At 42.5% G+C, this 19,295-nt stretch overlaps 1 protein-coding gene across 1 annotated transcript in view; it reads left to right on the top strand.

Annotated features, from left to right (window-relative positions):
• The window catches only part of WWOX (WW domain containing oxidoreductase), a 282,450-nt gene that overhangs the window by 223,118 nt on the left and 40,037 nt on the right, over positions 1-19,295 (top strand). Inside the window, exon 6 of the mRNA XM_054710290.1 lies at positions 13,561-13,649. Within this exon, the coding sequence (XP_054566265.1) occupies positions 13,561-13,649 (89 nt within the window). The remainder of the gene's footprint in view (positions 1-13,560; positions 13,650-19,295) is intronic.

Genomic DNA, 19,295 nt, shown 5'->3' with positions numbered 1-19,295 from the left:
GCACTGAGTCTGTGTGAAAGTGTTGGACTCTGTTCCATTCCTTAAGGACTTTCCTTTCCCCAGCTCCTGTTTGGACTTCATTTCCTGAAGGAGTCCTGGTGGAGCTGTCAGACAAGCCCCGGAAACCTCACTAACCTATTCAGTGCATGAGCGTACGCGCTCTCTCTCGCTCTCTCTCTCGCTCTCTTGCTCTCTCTCTCCCCTCAATAACTTCTACTGTAAGGCTATCTGGAATTACAGGATTGGGTAAGAAAGTATTACCATTGATCTGATGTATGCTACTGGGCTGAATTATTTGAATTAATTTATAAGTCCTAATGTACTTTTGTCTCTCAAAGACTTTTCCAGGCTTATTTTATGCAGTTTGGACTTTTCCAGCTGTCTAATATTCCAGTATCTATTTCTGCGTGTGAACTGGACAGTTCTTCCCTGAGCATATCTCTTTCTCCTGCTGTCTTGGCAAAAGCAGCACAGAGCAGCCACCACCCCCTGACCTAACCTTCTGGCTCTTCTCTCAAGCTTCAGGCTCTATAGGTACTAGATCTGCCTTTCACGTTGGGGCAGAGAACAGTTTTACAAAATGAGTTCCAATGTATGACAGATCCACAGGGCTATTGCTGATTGACAGGTGGCTGTTCTTTTGATGAAAAAAGTTTCTAAGCTTCTGTTGTCCAGTGGCTCCACTATTCCTTAGGATATTGTTATAATCTAAATTCATTTTATGGAAGGAGAAAGAATATGGGAACCCAATTCATGTGAAGAATAGACCTGGAGTTACACACTGTTCCTCTCAAAGGCCATTGGTGGAAACCTTTATGCCCACCTCAGTGCAGGCTGGGAAATGTAGTTCCTGGCTGGTCAGTCTCTTCTCAGCACAATCCCATCCTGTGGAAAGGGGAGCACTTGTTTGAGAGAAGCTAGTTCTTTCTCTCCACAGTGTATCTTTTTACATAACATAGGGTAATTTTTAAAATTCTAGTTTGTTGGTTTTTGCCTTTAAATGTGTGAATTTAAGTTCATTTCTGTTTCTTGTGATTATGGATATATTTGTACTAATTTCTGTGTTTTATTTTGTGTTTTCCCTCTACCAAGAGTTTTTATTATTATTTTTTAGTTCTTTTCAGATATTTTTGGATTGATCCATTTTCTTTATATCCTATGTACTCCATATGCCATTTTTGTTTTCCTGCGGTTGCTTTGGAAGCTAAGTATTTTCCTTCCTTCCTTCCTTCCTTCCTTCCTTCCTTCCTTCCTTCTCTCTTACCCCCTCCATATATCCATCTCTTCCTTGGCATACTTCCTTCTGTAGTTATTCTTCAAATTTTATATACATATTGAAATTTTCTCTTATCAAATATAGTTATTTAATGTCTCCTTCATTTAACCAACAAAACCAAACCCTACATGATTTACTGGGTCAGTGAGACCTTACCTCTCTCCCCATCCCATAAAAAATATTCTTGCTATTGTTTCAAATCCATCTGTAACACCCTTTCAGTGTAATTTGTTAGGTCCTGTGCTAATGTAAAGGATGGGCAGAATTTGGGGATATCCTGACTATGACTCCTTTTCTGAGTGTGTACTGTGTTGAGTTCTCATCTTTTTCTGCCTTTATGGGTGTTTTGGTTGGAACTTATATGAGGCTGCTTGGTAGATGCCACTTTAAGCTGGAAACCTGATTTCTCTCTGAAGCATTTCAAGATTTTTTTCTAGTTTATCTTTTGAATATCTTGCCTTGCTTATTCAGAACCTTGGAAAGATTTCTCTCTTTGGATTCATCCTTAAATTAAAAATAGCCTTTGTGGTCAGGCCTCCAGTGTGATGGTAATATTACATGTTTACTGCATGCTTGGCATACTGAGCTCATATCCATCATCACACAGTGTGACCAATTTCTGAGAGGCAGGTGCTTAGCCAGCCGGCCGAAAGCACTAGGAGAAATGCCTAGCTGTCCAAATGGCTTATAGATAATTGTTGCCAATGTCACTAGCCTGCTTTCATATCTATTTACGAAATTTTTGCAAGTTTGGTGGCATGTTATATATTCATTCATTAATTTTCTAAATTAAAGCCTGCCTTGAAAACCCACTTCGTGCCACTCACTGTGTACCAGGTATTAGAGATAGAGATATAAAACTGTGTGTTTTAATTTACCATAAATGTCAATGTGAATTATTGGTGTTTTGGTTTTCTTTCATAGTCTCCCGCAGTGTTCTTGGGAATGGAGATTGCTATAACCTTTTTGGAGGACACCCAGCAAAAATCTATCAAAATTTAAAATGTAGATATCTCTTGATGTAGCAATTCTACTTCTAGGAATTTGTTCTTTAGAAAAAGAATCATATATTACGAAGTATAAGTATCGCAGCATTGCATTTGGTAACTAAAACCTGGCAACTATACAGTGAGTGGCCAGATTATTATGATCTCTGAAGGCATAATAATATGGCCACTCAGTGTATATCCTATATAATAAAAGGCTAAAATGCAAATTGTGCCCTCGACCAGGAGTTCAACCAGCAGGCTGGCCGGCCAACTGCTCATGTCCCCTCCCCCTGGCCAGGCTGGCCGGACCCCACCCATGCACAAATTCATGCACTGGGCCTCTAATACACACACACACACACACACACACACACACACACACACACACACTCACACTGAGTGGCCAGATTATTATGCGTTCAGAGATCATAATAATCTGGCCACTCAGTGTATAAAATGGTATTAATTATAATAAGAACAATAGTAAACACAGGATATCTGTTTAAGATACTTTCCATGGGTATTATTCCATTGAATTCTCACAGAAATCCCAAGAGGACATGTTTATATTATTTCTATTTTTATAGACGAGGAAATTGGAAATTCAGGCTTTAAGAATTTAAGTGAAAGTTCACAAAGCTAGTGAAGGATGTAGAGGGCTAAGCCCTGCAAAAGGGAAATATTTTAATAAATGATCAAAAACTTCTTTAATGGGCTAACTGTACAGGTTGAAACTAATAGGAATAGAATTCCATATAGATATATTTAATTATACAGTAAATTAGGAAAAACCAGGTTGTAAAATAACACATGAGCTCTGCAACTATGTTTGTAGGCAAATGTTGTTGCACAGTTGCACAGTGTTTTTATATGTGTAGATAATACACTCTGGAAGGATGTATATCACGCTGTCCCTCTGTTTCTCTTGGGGCAGTGGGGTTTGGGAGATGTTTTTACTCAATACATTATACACTTATGCATTATTTCTATTTTTTTCAATGAGCCAGTTTTATTTTTACAACTAAAGATAAATGTAAGTAGCTGAAAACTTCTTCAGGCCCATCAGTGTTCCTCTCACCAGCTCACACAGGCAGCCTGGCACTGTGGACCCCTAGGGGCTCTCTGTGCATTGTGGGATGTTTAGTAGCATCCCTAGCCTTTATCCATTAGATGTCAGTACACCCCTCCAACTAGTTGTGGGGCCAGAAAAGTTTCCAGACCTTGGCAGATGTGCCCTTGGGGGCAGAATGCCCCCAGTTGGGAACCTCTGAGTGAGCCTGCTGGCACTGGGATATCTGTGTGCTGTTTTCTCCATTCTGAGGGTTGTAATGAAAATGTCTCCCTCCACCCGAGGGTCTTTCAGGCTTCACCAGTCCTTCATGTGGAATTCAGAATCCTCTAAGCCAGAGCAGACAAATCTTATTTATCTCTTTCTATTCAATTTAACCACTATTGACCTGTCACCGGTAATCAATAGGCGCCAGGTCTCTATGTTTTGAGCTGTACACTCTTTCTGAATCTAGGAGGGGGGCACTGTGATTTTTCTTTTATCAGCGGCTTCCCTAGCATAGGGGGTTCCATTGCTTAACAAGTTTCATTAAGAACACAGCTATTAAATATTCAAAATCTATAGACTGTTCCTGTTGAGAATATAATTATACAGTAAATTAGCTGATGTCCATTATGGTGTCTTTGAAGCACATCTTTGATGTTTCCAGTACTTACATAAGATATAGGGGCCTGTTTATTAAGAGTCTTCAACTGTGTATAAAACTAGAGCAGTCAACGTAATGGTGTCTGCTGAAGGATTCTTTATCATATGAATTTACCTTTAGTCATCTATTATTTATTTCAGCTATTTTATATGCCATTATAATAAATATTATGACAGAGAAAGCTTTTACGCTTCAACGTATTGTACTACTCTTTACTTGCCTGCAATCCTTCAACAAAATGTAACCATGCTTTACCTATAGTTAACGTAAATCATCACTTACATTAGAATGAAAAATTCGCTCTGAAAAAAAGGGCTCTTTCTTCAATAGCAAGGCCAAGATGCACAATCATGTTGGCTGCCAAACTCCCGTGGCTCTTGCAGTCTCGCCTTAAACTGTTTTTAAGCTGCAAAGTGAATACATTGCATAGAGGGAGATTGGAAGGTTTTAGAATATTTTCACTCTCTTATTAGTTTCTGGCAAGATAAGCATTTTTTATCCATAGTGCAAAATATTGCCAATTATTGCCTAAGCATTTTTAATAGTTTTGCTTTGCATGGCACCTAGCTATAGACCAAATTAAAGAAGTTGTTATCCAGTGCAGTTCCTCCTCAAATCAGCCTAACAATTACGTATAGATATTGATACTGTTTATTTTATAAATTGAGTTCCAGCAACACAAGGCAAAAATTTTGACCTGTATATAATGAAGAAAGAGTTGTCATGATTTCCTTATTAGGGATATTTGTGTATTTTGGTAGGGTGGAGGATAGTGTTGGGGGCACTTGTGGGGGCCCAGGTATGAAGGTTGGTGCTTGATGGTTGATCTGAAGGTCAGGTCAAGGCTCTAAGAAAAATCCAGGGCTTAGCCAACGATTTTTTTTTGGTGCCGTTTCCTATTTAGAAATGTGGCATCTTCTCTTAAGAGCTTTTTCTTGTTAAGGGCACTGTGGCACAGACTGGTGCACACGTGCAGAGCTGTAAGAGACTCTCAGCATCTCCTTTTCCTGGGTTGCTCTATCAAAACGGGCATTTATCAGTGCACCCTTTTCATCTGCAGGTTAGGCTGAGGTTGGGCAAACTTCCCCCCAACTTGCTCACGAAGCTGGTACGGGTCCTTTCACTGGAGGTACTGGAGCTGAAAGTGGATGCCAGTGTTTATTTCCTCCTGTACTTCCCAGTGAGGATGCGGCCCTCCACTGCCACCATTAGCATTACTTATATAACACTGGAGAGACGAGCGTTATGAAGTCCCACATAGGATATTGATGAATTATTAAACCAGTTTAGTTAGGTCTGTATCATCGTTCAGTGAATAATGTCACGTCAACAATATGCTCAGTGCCAGTGTCTCTCGCTGTTGTAAATGTGACAACTCCTATTTAAGGTTTCCGAACATAAAATCAGGACTGCCTGTGTGTAAAGTGGGAGGCTGAGAGACATCAGCATAATGCAATTAAGGCCCATTGGATTGGAATTTGCAAGATGCCATTAGCAATAAGCTCTGAATGTAGATTATTGCCTTCGTTACATTTTCTCTTTCAGCAATAGCCTTCTCTTATAAATTTCAAATGTATAAAATAATAGGATATAAAATAGACACAAATAAGAATATAAAGGCGACGTTCATTTCTTTATAGCTTCTTGGTGTTACATGTTGAAGACTATGACGACAAGGATATATACAGCACAGGGTGGTATTTCAGCAAAGACGCAAGCTTTGGAACGGTCCCCATCTGGTTATAGAGAGCCTGGATCTCTGTCTTACTGGCTGCACTTAGCCTCTGTTTTCTCAAAGTGTGGACTGATATACTTTAAAAGATACTTCATATGACTCTTAACTAAAAAGTAAATGCCTGTTTTGTCTGAGATGATAAGCTGGTGTACTGGTGTGACTAGAAAAAAAGAGTAAGGATTTAAGGAAGGGTTGAGAGAGGCATTTTATACCATTTTAAGATTCAAAATTCTTAGCATAAAGTTTTTTCTATTAAAGTTATGTCATAGGTATTCATTATTTTTTCACCTTTAAATAATAATAAATACATGTAAATGAGATATTTTTTTTAAAGAGAAGCCCGGAAATGAACTCTTTTGTAATTGTAAGAGAGGGGTAGATACTCATCCAGTTGGCATAGATCAGTGCTTTCAAGTGAGATTGCACACTAGCTAATTCCCCTAAACACAGCATCTTGCATCTGTGTTTGCATATGGCATGTCCCCCATAGCTGAAGGAGACTCTCCTCTTGGTGTATTGAAGGCTGGGCTCCTTCATCGCATCTGGGTTTCTCCATCCTTTCTTTTGTTGCTGGTAAGCACATTATGAATGTGAGATAGTTTTACATGTTGTAGTGTTGGGGCAAAAAAGAAAAGGAGTAAAGGCGTTAGAATTCTTGGAATATGCATTTACCTTTTGAGGCAGTGTTGCTGAATGAATGAATTAATGAATGTATAAATTCATCCTTATAAATGTTGTCTCTCTTATTGTTGACCAAGAGCAGGCCAGCATGCTGCCTCTGCATGAGGCAGTTCCAGATCCGGTGGGTTTCCTCGGATGCAGTAGCTTTCTGAACTTCAGTTTCTCTATTTGTGAACTGGGTGGTTAATAATGGCCCCATAGCGCTGCTGTGGGGCTAGAAGCTGCCGTGGGGGAAGGACTCCTGGCCAGTATTCTGAGATGGCTACTGTTACCAGTTATGCCCACTCAGCCCTGTCCATGAGGAGTGAAGCAATTTGGTGCATATGATGATGGTGATGATTACAGTGATGATAGTGGTAAAAACAACAATAAAACAATCACAGTAATGCTATTCATTGGTAGCAATTACAGACCACTCATCAGGCGTCAGGCACTGCTCCAAGTGACTTACATATATATTACCTCATTTCCTGATATGGCAGGTGCCATAATTATTTCCATTTCACAGAAGAGAAAACTGAATGCACAAGATAGGGAAGTAACTGGCCATCTGGTAAGTACTGGGACTGGAGTTCAGACCCAGGTAGTCCCACCTGAGTCCATGGCCTACCAAACCCCTTTTAAGTCCAGAACATTCACAGAGATGGGACTTGGGGAACTGTGGCCTCAGGGAGATTCTCTGAGCCTTCTTCCTTCTGCTCTGGTGAGACTTGTCTTCCTCCTCCCAGAGTTTCTAGTCAGACTTTCTCTGAGCTACTGATACTAATTTATGAAATAAAGAAAGGAAACAGCAATTACTAATGTCCTTTATTATGGAAAAACAATGGTCATTCCTTTTGAGCAGTGGCCTTCCAACTAATAATGATAATAGTTTTTATTTATGTGCCCCATACCTTATATACATCATGTCTAATCTTGACTCTTTTTTTTAAAAATATATTTTATTGATTTTTTACAGAGAGGAAAGGAGAGGGATAGAGAGTTAGAAACATCGATGAGAGAGAAACATCGATCAGCTGCCTCCTGCACACTCCCTACTGGGGATGTGCCCGCAACCAAGGCACATGCCCTTGACCTGGAATCGAACCTGGAACCTTCCAGTCCTCAGGCCGACGCTCTGTCCACTGAACCAAACCGGTTTCGGCTAATCTTGACTCTTAACCACGAAAGACAAATGCCCATTTTCAAGTAAGGCAGCCGAGGCCCCGAGCATTGAGGTCATGTCCCTGAGGTCTCCCTGCCTGTGCCGTGATCCTGAGCTGGAGCCACAGCCCAGCTCTGCCATCCCTGCTGCGGATGACAATCTCCTCCTATTTCTTCATTTAAATACCAAACAATCCCCATATGGTTCCTTTGGTTTCGGGCTATATCACATCTGAGTCACACTTGGCTAATTCATAGTCATAACATGGCATGAGAGATCACTGTTGCATAACAACAGCAAGCAGTTGAAGGATTCTGCTCATACAGACTTTGCAATCACTCAGGTTTACAAAGAATAGACCAGGCAGACTTGGTCTACAGAACCATGCCACCAGGGAGTATTCCTGGGTCCCAGGGAAATGAAAGAAGAGTGCATGGATTGCTTCATTACTCAGTCTTTCTGGTTGAGCCTAGAGTGTCAGGAGTAGTTAGGCATCTCAGCTACTTAGAAGTTGCCTGATATTTCATGTGTGAGATGCCACCTGTGCCATTCTGTTTTAAAATGATGTGTACTAGCATCTGTATATATAATTTAAAATAAATTTACATTCTTGTTTTGCCTGAGATGATAAGCTGGTGTATTGGTGTGACTAGGAAAAAAAGAGTAAGGATTTAAGGAAGGGTTGAGAGAGGCATTTTATACCATTTTAAGATTCAAGATTCTTAGTATGAAGTTTTTTTTCTGTTAAAGCTAAGTGAATGGTTGGATAGATAGAGACACAGACAGACAGACAGATAGATAGGAAAGGAAGGAGAGACTGACACGTGGAAGGATAACAGTTTATTTTAGGGTGAAGAGATTGTATATGCATTTATTTTGTTCACATTTTTTCAGCCTTTTAAAAGTTTTCTATAACTAATGAAAGTGTGAAGTAGGCAGAGACCTGAAAAAAGCCTAGAGAGGTAGACAGGGCCAAGTCATATGATAGTCTTTACCATTCTCCATTATACATCCCCATCATATGCCTTTTTCTGGGCTCTTGGAGGGTTGTACCTTCTCAAACAGCAGTTACATTAGTTGCTTTGCCAATGAAATGTGAGCAGAAGCAGCCTCTGTCAATGCTGGGTGGAAACCATGGGGAACCCTGTGCAATTGCCACACTCCTTTCCCCACTGTGGAAGTTGCTGATGTTATAGAGGTGGAGGCTTCATCTGCCTGAGCCCTGGTTGCCATGATGAAAATGGCCCATGGTGAACAAGGCCCATGATAAACTTGGCCCACGATGAACATGGCCCATGATGAACTTGGCCCATGATGAACATGGCCCCACGATAAACATGGCCCCATGATGAACATGGCCCCACCACGCTGGGATGGATATGGAACATGAGCAAGTAATAATCCTTGGTGTTTTAAGACACAGAGGTTTGTTGTGTGTCTGGTGTACTTTATGGAATCCTGTCCTACTGACACAGAGACTGTGTGTGAACCAAGCTGAGGAATCTGGACCATATCTTCTTGGCCATTCCGAGCTGCAAAAGGATTTTAAGCTGGGACTTTGTGTGTGTGTGTTTGGCCAATGCAGAGAGCAGATCTGGTTAAACAAGGCTGGATGGCATGTGCTAATTCTAGCACCTCTTAATACAAAGGTCACTGGTTCCTTTGTGGTGATGGAACATTTCTGTATCTCAAATCTGGTGAAGGTAGCATGAATTTATATGTGTGGTCAGATGTCACAGAATTATACACAAAGGCATTACAAATAAAGAAATTAAGTGCATCTAAAAACTGGTGAAATCTTAGTAGTGTCCGATGTCTAATAAATTCCACTCTGCCAGTGTCAATCTAGTGGTTCTGATCATGGCTGAGATGTCACCATTGAGGATGTTGGGAGGTGGGCACTTTAAGTACCACTTCGTGAGAATCTATAATTAGTTCCAAAACAGAGTTGACAGCAGCAACAAAAAGTTCATGAGCTAAACCATGAAAGTGAATTGTGGTCAGTCCCAGATTCAAGGCCAGACGTGGCAGAAAAGCTCACACTGGCATATTGAAACGCTTGCCTTCACCTCGCAGTCCACAGGTTATCCCTCAAAAATGGGACCCACCAGCCCCTGCATTTTCATTTAGAGCATGTCTCATGATAAACACTTTTATAAAGTTGCTAAAGTTCTTAGGTAGTCAGAAAAGCAAATCTCCCAATACACACACACATAAACACCCTCTTCCCCCATTCTAAAAGCTGTGTTTTGTTTTTTTCCCCCCACTGGTTTCACTATATTGCACACAGTTTCACTACATTTCTCAGGGTCGGTAGTAGAAACAGAAACCTGATACCGAGGGCAGGAGAATTACCTGAGTAATAGTGTGCAGACTTGAATCACTGTCCCCAGGAGCCTAGTAACCCACAGCCTGTGGATTAGTCTGTTGAACTGCTTGATGGCTTGTGACCCCTTGTTCCCCCTGGAGGTGTACATTCTGATTTTGTTCTTATTAGTAGTGGCAGCTCTGTGCATTATTTTAAAGTGAAAGGGGAAGACCAACAGACAACTTGCCAACTGTAAGTTACACACACAGAAGCATGTGAAGGCCCCCTTGGCCATGCCATCATTATCCTTGGAAAATTGCTTTGGGGTCGCCATCTGGGAATGTTCTCCCTATTTAATGCAGAAATATGTACATGCATTTTTATATCTCCTGGGGTTTTTATAGTGGTTTGGCTGAGAGGAGTAGTGTCTACCCCTCTTTCCCCAGCAGAATATAAACACCTGGCTCCCCTCTTAGGTGCACTTGGAGTTCTGTCAAATCCTGTGCATGGTCCTGAGAGTCATGCTCCAAGTGAGTGAGGCTGGGCCCAGGGATGCAGGATGAGGGGAAAGGACACTTTATTGCTAACTCTGAAGGTCAAATCAGGTGGATGAACATTTTTCAGGCATAGGAATACCCAGGGGAATAAGTTAGCCTTTGACAGACTTTACACTCTGATTTTAACCGCCAGATAGATATTGGCTATTCAGACAGAAAATGTATGGGGTTTTGATCCTCATTTGGAAGTCCAAGCTGTCTACACTGGGGCAGCCTCACTCAAGTCCATTCACTTCCCCTGGTAGCAATTTCCTGCTCTCTCGACTGAGGGGGCACAGCCTTTCCTCACTGTGGATCCTCCAGCTCGAACGTCCCTGATCTTAGGAAACCCTAACAAATACTGTGTTTTCACTTTTCCCATTTACTAGGCCAAGTTAAACGCTTCTCCTCCTTTTGAAATCTGCATGTCGGTGCATCTGCTACTGCATAATGAATGTAAATCTATACTGGCCCGGCTTTTGCCACTGATATGCTGTTAGGTTTGGGGAAGTCATAGAATCACTCTCTGCCCACTTTCCCTAGAACTGGGCTCTGTGATTAGGCATGACCTGGGTCCTCCAGGATATAATAGACATCTAATCTGCCATCGTCCTCAAGGCAGACCCTTGCATATCCTTAATACCATGCTGCATGGCAGTCCACCCAAACCACCGTTTACTGCGGACTGGCACCAGGGGAAGAATTGGACACAGTAGATGTTTTATCTCTCTCTAGTTAAATGTACCAAATACCTCTTCTCTTCCAGACAGGATGGCGGGTGCTTTACACTTACACTCACAATTCTGTGAGTAGGTCATTAATAGTCACCTTTTACAAATGAGGAAACTGAGTCTTAGAAATGTTACATGGCCTCAAGGCAGGCTGCTTCTCAGCTGTCTCTGCCTAATGTTTGTTATTAAAAGCTTGGGAGCTGGGTGAGAGCTCAGGACCTTGGCAGCCAAGATCAACTGCCCCATATCCACCGAGCATCCCAGCACGGCCTGTATCCATCCTGAATAGGACAGTTTGGTTGGAGGATATTCTTAGCAGTGCTGTTTGCATTCACCTTTCCTAGCCTTAGAGGTGTCCTGTTATTGTCCTTAGTCTTCCTGTAGCCTCACCATCTAGACAAGAATTCCCAAATCAACCATTTGTTTTATGGGGCTCTTTTACCTGAATAGGCAGGTGGCCTGGCATCCTATCTTTGGAGGAGGTAGGTCTAAGAACTGATAGTATTGAAACTCACATCCTGAAGTCCAGCCAAACTAAACACTGGGAGTGCCTTTCACACAAGGCAAGTCTGAGAGGTAATCCTGATCTTTCCAGAAGTGTGCTGGAACCGTCCAGTGGAATCTGATGCTTCAAAGCATGGCTGCTCCAGCCCTTCGAGTTCCTTTCCAAGAGGGAACTTGGGCTTTTGTGTCAGATTGGCTTGACGTCAATGCTTGCTACCTGCAGTTCTTACCTCTGTGATCTCATAAGAAAAGTGGGAAAATATAGCCCATTGCTCAGTTGTGAGGGTGAAACTAGATGGTGCATGTAAATGCCCAGCCTATGGGAGGCTCTGAATAGACAGTAGCCATTATGAGCATCATTATGATAATCCACATATGCCCCGTCTGTCTGTAGAGTTTTGTGGGTTACTAAACCCCAGAGATCTGAGTCAGTCATGATCCTTCTGTATAAATGACTTTTGCCTGCTTTTGTACTTAGTATAAATAAACTAGTGACCTGGTGCACAAAATTCATGCATATTAAAAGGGAATTAATTAGAGGAAATATTTTAATATTGCTATTTGCCCTTTCTCTATAATAGAAGTGTCAGAGATGAAAGAAAATTAGTAAAATGTATATGAAAATCCTCCTCCTGTCAGAGTCTGGGGTGCGCCACAGGAACCAGAGTCAAGTCCCCGCCCACCCACATGTGCCTCGAAATCATGTGAGACCCAGCCCCAGCCAGCCCCACCCCCATCAAGCCCTGCCAGGTGGGAGGCGCGGCCTCAAGTCGCCTGGCCTGGTGTTGGGGCAGGGGGCGTGGCCTGAGGTCCTCCATCAAGCCCTGCCGGGCCGGGGGTGCGGCCTCAGGTCCCCCGTCTAGCCCCGTTGGGCAGGGGTTGCGGTCTCAGGTCCCCTGGCCTGGTGCCAGGGCGGGAGGCGCAGCCTGAGGTCCCCCATCAAGCCCTGTGCAGCCTGAGGTTCCCTGTCAAGCTCCACCAGACAGGGGACACGGCCTGAGGTCCCCCATCAAGCCTTGCCGGGTGGGGGGCATGGCCTGAGGTCCCCCGGCCTGGCACTGGGGCGGGGGGCGTGGCCTGAGGTCCCCTGTCAAGCCCCATCAGGCGGCGGGGGGGGGGGGTGTACAGCCTCAGGTCCTGCTGATTGCTCATTAAGGCTCATTACAGGAACTTGGCCTCTGCTGTGGGCGCAGCCATCTTGTTAGGACATGATGGTCAATTTGCATATTCCCTCTTTATTAGGTAGTATTGTCTTTAATTTTTGTTGTTGTTAATCTTCACCTGAGGATATATTTCCATTGAGTGGAAGGGAGGGGGAGAAACAGAGAGAGAGAGAAACATGGATGTGTGGGAGACACATCCATTGGTTGCCTCCCGCATGCGCCTTGACCAGGCCGGGGATTGAGCCTGCAACAGATGTACATGCCCTTGACCAGAATAGAACCTGGGACCTTTCAGTCCATGGGCTATCACTCTATCCGCTGAACCAAACCAGCTAGGGCTATATTGTCTTTAATTTTTGATACAGTCTTGGAGGAGTAATTCCAGAACCTGCATGGCAGCTTTTGAGATTAAAATGTTGTCAGCTGAATTCTTGCCCCAGCCAGCTGTGTCCTGGTGTTCCTATCACTCCAGTTTTTTAGGATGCAGATTGAGAGGCGATACGGGAGCCTGAAGACCCTTAGGCGCCTCTCCTGTGCGCTGCATGAAGCAGCACAACCCCCAGCCTGTAGTTTCAGCAGAGGCCCGGCCTCACATCCTCCCTAAACTTGGCAGTAAAAGCCCTGTTCTTCCATTCATTTTGATGATTTATATTCTCTCTGGGCGTCTAATATTAAACAGGGGAATTCCGACATGTTCCATAACACATTTACTGTAACTTGATACCATGAACTAAACTTGCTGTTATTTATCATTTCTTTTTATTTTCTCTCATTCCAGCATAAAGCCAAGGTAGAAGCAATGACCCTGGACCTCGCTCTGCTCCGTAGCGTGCAGCATTTTGCTCAAGCGTTTAAGGCCAAGAATGTGTGAGTGTTCTAGTGGAGGGTTATAGATCATAATATCTTACTATTGTAATGTCTTTATCAGATGAACATAACTGGGAGAATGGAAGGCTGTGGTGTTGTCTTGGCGTCCAAGCTGGAGGCTCATTTATATTGGCCCGGCTAAGGTGCACCATATTTTCTTGACTCTCATTATGACATGTGTCATCCATCTATTAACAGCCTCCCAGATAAAAAGAAAAGACACGATTAAAGCACTAGTAAAAGTGGCTAATAAAAGCCAGATGATCATATGGTGCATCCTGCTTATGGACATTTTTGCAGTCTCCAAGTCGAGGGAAAGAACATTTTCATTGCACTCGGGAAGAGGACACCTCAGCTATCCAGAATGGCAAGGGAGCTGAGGATCAGAGCGTGAGAAAGAGGTTTCACTGTTTTTCAAACCTGCCATGATTTTATGGTGGTATGCGAACGTGGCTCCCAAAACATGGGCTCCCATCATGAAAAACTTACTCCTTTTTTCAGTCTTTTTTAGTCTTTCCGAATGCCTGAAGGAGGAAGCCTTGGCTAGAGGCTGACAAATTTTTACTATACCATTGCATGTTAACCTCTCTTTCAGACAGCGAGAGAGAGAGAGAGCAGGCCCCAGATCTAGTGCTGAGGCAAGCAGTGGTGGTTAGCTCCATTTTAATGGTAATATTTTGTGTCCAAGTGTTTATTTTTACGGTTCTCTCATAATTTTTAGGGCAGGCAATACTGGCTTCTTATTTAACATAGGGGTTTGAGTTTCATTAAGGAGTAACTTTCAGTGGATTGAATTATTAAACATGAGGATTAAGTTAGTAGAGGTGCCAAGGATAAGATAGTTCCAAAGGTGGCACCAGTTCTCCTGACTGAATTTGGAGAACTCTGATGCATGACAAGCTGTCTTTGCATTAGACTGTTAGGATCATGAAGCAGATGATGGGTGTAAGGGGAGGTATCCTAAGCCAAATATTTATATGGCACTATGTAGATCTGACCCCCTCAGTGCTGTCCAGTATCCAATTCTTCTTGTGTCTCCCTCAATTTTCCACTCAGCAATTTTAGACGGTTAAGGAGTCTGTTCTCTGAATCCATTTCTGGAGCAGGCAAGTGGCCTGAGTCCTGGAGGTTGAAGGACTGAGTTAGAGTCCTCAATGAGACTTGTACCTTCCCCTAAATGCAGGCTGCGCACTCACAGGAATACTTGGATAACATCCCTAGTTTGCCAGCAGGCCTGGGTGCACCCTACCATGTGTGCTTTCTGTAGTGTTTGGCAATATGAGCGCTAGCCCTGGCCAGAGCTCTCAAGGAGCCTCAAGTTTGGGTGTAGCAGTAGTTTTTTTTTTTTTTTTTTTAAATCCTCAGCAGAGGATATTTTTTCTATTGATTTTTTTCTTTTTAACAGAGAGTGGAGGGGAGAGAGGTCAGGGGTGGGGGGGAGAGAGAGAGAGAGAGACAGAGAGAGAGAGAGAGAGAGAGAGAGAGAGAAAGAAGAAAGAAAGAAAGAAAGAAAGAAAGAAAGAGAGAAAGAAAGAAAGAAAGAAAGAAAGAAAGAAAGAAAGAAAGAAAGAAAGAAAGAAAGAAAAGAAAGATAGATCAATGTGAGAGAGACATTGATTGGTTGCCTCCCACACTCCCCCGACCAGGGCCAGGGATCCAGCCTGCAACTGAATTAGTGCCCTTGACCAGGAATGAAACCCACAACCCTTTGGTCCACAGGCCAATGCTCTCATCACTGAGCATAACTGGCCATGTCAGCAGTAGCTTTTAAGACATTTGCTCATTTACACCTTTATCGTTCATTTATCCACGTGTTCATTCACTTAACAACCATGTAGTGAGTGTCTCCAAAGCCTCAGACACTTTTCCCGGGTTTGGGAAGAGAGGGGTGACCATTGGAAGCCCAGTTATGCTGAAGCAAGCCATGATCTCAGTTGTCAAGGAAGCAGTGTTTTGTTGCAAATGACTGACTCCTCAAATGAATGCTTTTTGTGGTTGTTTGAAAGTAAATAGTAATAAGAGTAATCACAGTAGCAGCAGTAGCAGCTCATTTATGAGTGGTTATTAGGGGCCTCACACTTAAGAACCCTTTGCGTACATTTTCTGGTTTAATTCTCAAAGCAACCCTTTGTGGTAGGTGATGTGTGATATCTCTATTATACAGATGCAGAATGGGAGACCAAAAGGGTAGGTCAGTTATTTGAAGGCAGCTGGCTGGGAAGCAGAGGGGCTCCGATCCTGTGGGGTTCCTTACTCCTGCTTCCCCTCCATGACCAGCTGTCCTTTCTTTTACATGGGATGAAACCAAGATTGGAGAAAGTGAGTGACTTTCACAGCCTCACTTGGCAGGTTGGCAGCAAATGTAGGGTTTTTATCAAGCTCTGACTTTTTTGCCCGCTCCTGACACCACGCTGCTCCAGCACGAGCTTAGATGTACTGCTTCTCCTCGCGTCCTCCCATTCTGTGTCAGACCGCATTGTGAGCAGGCGGTTCTGCTGGAGAGAGCCAACTGTTACATAATAGCACTGTGTTCCAAGTCTTAACAGGACCATTAGTTTTTAACCATTAAGTAGTTCAAAAATCATCACATTCAACTGCCTTTTGTAATCACCAAGCCCCAACTTCTTGGAGAAAGCTATCACCCATTTTGCCCTAATCTTAGATTTTAGCAAATGACTTTGAATTTGTATACTTCTGGGTTCAGAAACAAGGGTGATTTTCCTTTAGCAAACCCTGTACCACAAGCCTCTTTTTTGATGTCTCTCGAGAGTACAGTGTTTTACATGTTTTAGAGAAATATTGTGGTGGGGAAAATATGCATAAAAAAAGCGAGTGATTTCAACGTTTGAAATCCTGCCAGTGAAATCTCTCCTGGATAGGCAGTCGGCAGTTCAGTGCTTACAGGTCTTTAGATTCTGAGAACTGTCAGAAGTGAACTTAAGTGCTGGTGACTGGGCTGCCAAAAAGACATGTGTAGTTCTATTCTTATAATCACCTCCCATCTTTAGACATTAAAATTTCCATGTGTGTAAAGTATAATGACAAATGAAAGTAAGGCTGCCAGTTCAGAGCCAGCCTCTTTCTGTGTTGGGAGACTGAGGAGAGGAAACACCGTTACATTTAAATTCCATGTGGATGCCCCCAATTCATATCCCATTTTCAAGCCTGTCTGTAAGCACCCCGGAAGTATTTCAGGCTCCCTTTTCCTGCGTGTCTTCCCTGGGTTCACACTCCAGCTCAAGAGTGTCTCCCACACTGCAATACACAGCATCTTGTGTAGACTGAAGCCCTGAGACTGAAAAAGGTAGAAACAGATGCGCAGTGGAGACCGTGGTACAAGACTTGGCTCTCTGTACTCTGGAGCCACCCTCCATCTGCCTTCTCCTAGGAGGAGATGTGGACTGGCCTGTTCTGGGAAATCTTCTGTGTTGGGGGTGGGAGTGAGGCCATTTCAAAATGAGCACTGCTAATGTGATTATGCAAAATCACAGCTTCTCATCAACTTTTCATTTATTTTGTGCAAGGCAATGTGCTAAGCACATTCGTCTTTAAATTCTTACAGTAACCCTGGGCATTAGTCATTTTTATCTCTATTTTACAACTTGAAGGTGCCGTCTTTTCAGAGAGTCTAAATGGTTTTCCCCAGGTTAGCAAGTGGTAGATTCCAAATTTTGAATCCAAGTCTGAACTCAGGGAATCTCCTGTTTTTGTTAAATTCTCAGACTCCGGTCATAGTTTTCAGGGTCGATTTCTGTATTGGTGTGTATTGCTACATAATATGTTACTTTGAAATTTAGTAGTCTAAAACCATTTAAAACAATAAACATTTCTATTCTGTCTTCCTCTTTCAACTTGTTTAAGTCAGGATTCAAATAGTAAGGTCAATGCATTTTAAAAAATACATTTTATTGATTTCAGAGAGAAGGGGAAAGGGATAGAGAGATAGAAATATCAATGAGAGGTTTCATCATCTACTGGCTGCCTCCTGCATGCCCCTTCTGGGGATCAAGCCAGCAACCCAAGCATGTACCCTGACTGGGAAGCACACTGTGACCTCCTGGTTCATAGGTTGGTGCTCAATCACTGAGCCACACCTGCTGGACAATTCAAGGTCAATGCATTTTATTTTATTTTATTTATATTTATTTTTTATTTATTTATTTATTTATATTTTATTTTTTTCCATTTTTTATTAAGGTATTATATGTGTACATATCTTACCATTGCCCCTCCCCACTCCCATACAGGCCCTCACCCCCCAGTGTTTTGCGTCCATTGGTTATGCTTATATGCATGCATACAAGTCCTTCGGTTGATCTCTTATCTCCCCCACCTCTCCCTAACCTTCCCACTATAATTTGACAGTCTGTTTGATGCTTTACTGCCTCTGTATCTATCTTTTTTTTCATCAGTTTATAATGTTCTTTATTATCCACAAATGAGTGAGATCATGTGGTATTTTTCTTTCGTGGACTGGCTTATTTCACTTAGCATAATGTTCTCCAGGTCCATCCAGGTTGCTGCAAATGGTAAAAATTCCTTCTTTTTTATGGCAGCATAGTATTCCATTGTGTAGATCAGTGATGGCGAACCTATGACATGCATGTCAGCACTGACACGCGTAGCCATTTCTCATGACACGCGGCCGCTGAGGCGGCCACATGCCGAGGATGAAACATTTGCTGCTCCTGAGGATGAAACATTTGCGAAATAATGTTTTTTCCTCAAAGTGACACACTACCCAAGTTATGCTCAGTTTTTTGGTGAAGTTTGACACCCCAAGCTCAAAAGGTTGCCCATCACTGGTGTAGATGTACCACAGTTTTCTGATCCAGTCATCTGCTGACGGGCACCTAGGCTGTTTCCAAATCTTAGCTATTGTAAATTGTGCAGCTATGAACATAGGGGTGCATATATCCTTTCTGATTGGTGTTTCTAGTGTCTTAGGATATGTTCCTAGGAGTGGGATTACTAGGTCAAATGGGAGTTCCATTTTCAGTTTTTTGAGGAAACTCCATACTGTTCTCCACAGTGGCTGCACCAATCTGCATTCCCACCAGCAGTGCACGAGGGTTCCTTTTTCTCCGCATCCTTGCCAATACTTGTCGTTTCTTGATTTGTTGATGATAGCCATTCTGACAGGTGTGAGATGGTACCTCATTGTTGTTTTGATTTGCATCTCTCGGATAATTAGTGATTTTGAGCATGTTTTCATGTGTCTCTTGGCCTTCCTTCTCTCTTTTTATCGTAAAGATTCTATTTAGGTCCGTTGCCCATTTTTTTATTGGATCATTTATCTTCCTTTTATTAAGTTGTATAAGTTGCCTATAGATGTTGGAGATTAAACCTTTATCAGTGATAACATTTGCAAATATGTTCTCCCATACAGTGGGCTTTCTTGTTTTGTTGATGGTTTTTTTTTGTTTTGTTTGTTTTTTTTTGCTGTGAAAAAGCTTTTTATTTTGATGTAGTTCCATTTGTTTATTTTCTCTTTAGCTTTCATTGCCCTAGGAGCAGTATCAGTGAAGAAGTTCTTTCGGCATATGTCTGAGATTTTGCTGCCTGTGGATTCCTCTAGTAGTTTTATGGTTTCCTGTCTTATGGTTAAGTCCTGTATCCATTTTGATTTTATTTTTGTGTATGGTG

The sequence above is a fragment of the Eptesicus fuscus genome, chromosome 21 (assembly GCF_027574615.1).
Source record: "Eptesicus fuscus isolate TK198812 chromosome 21, DD_ASM_mEF_20220401, whole genome shotgun sequence".
NCBI lineage: Eukaryota > Metazoa > Chordata > Mammalia > Chiroptera > Vespertilionidae > Eptesicus > Eptesicus fuscus.
Note: the sequence above shows the minus strand (reverse complement) of the source record. Positions and strands in the feature narration are given on the sequence as shown.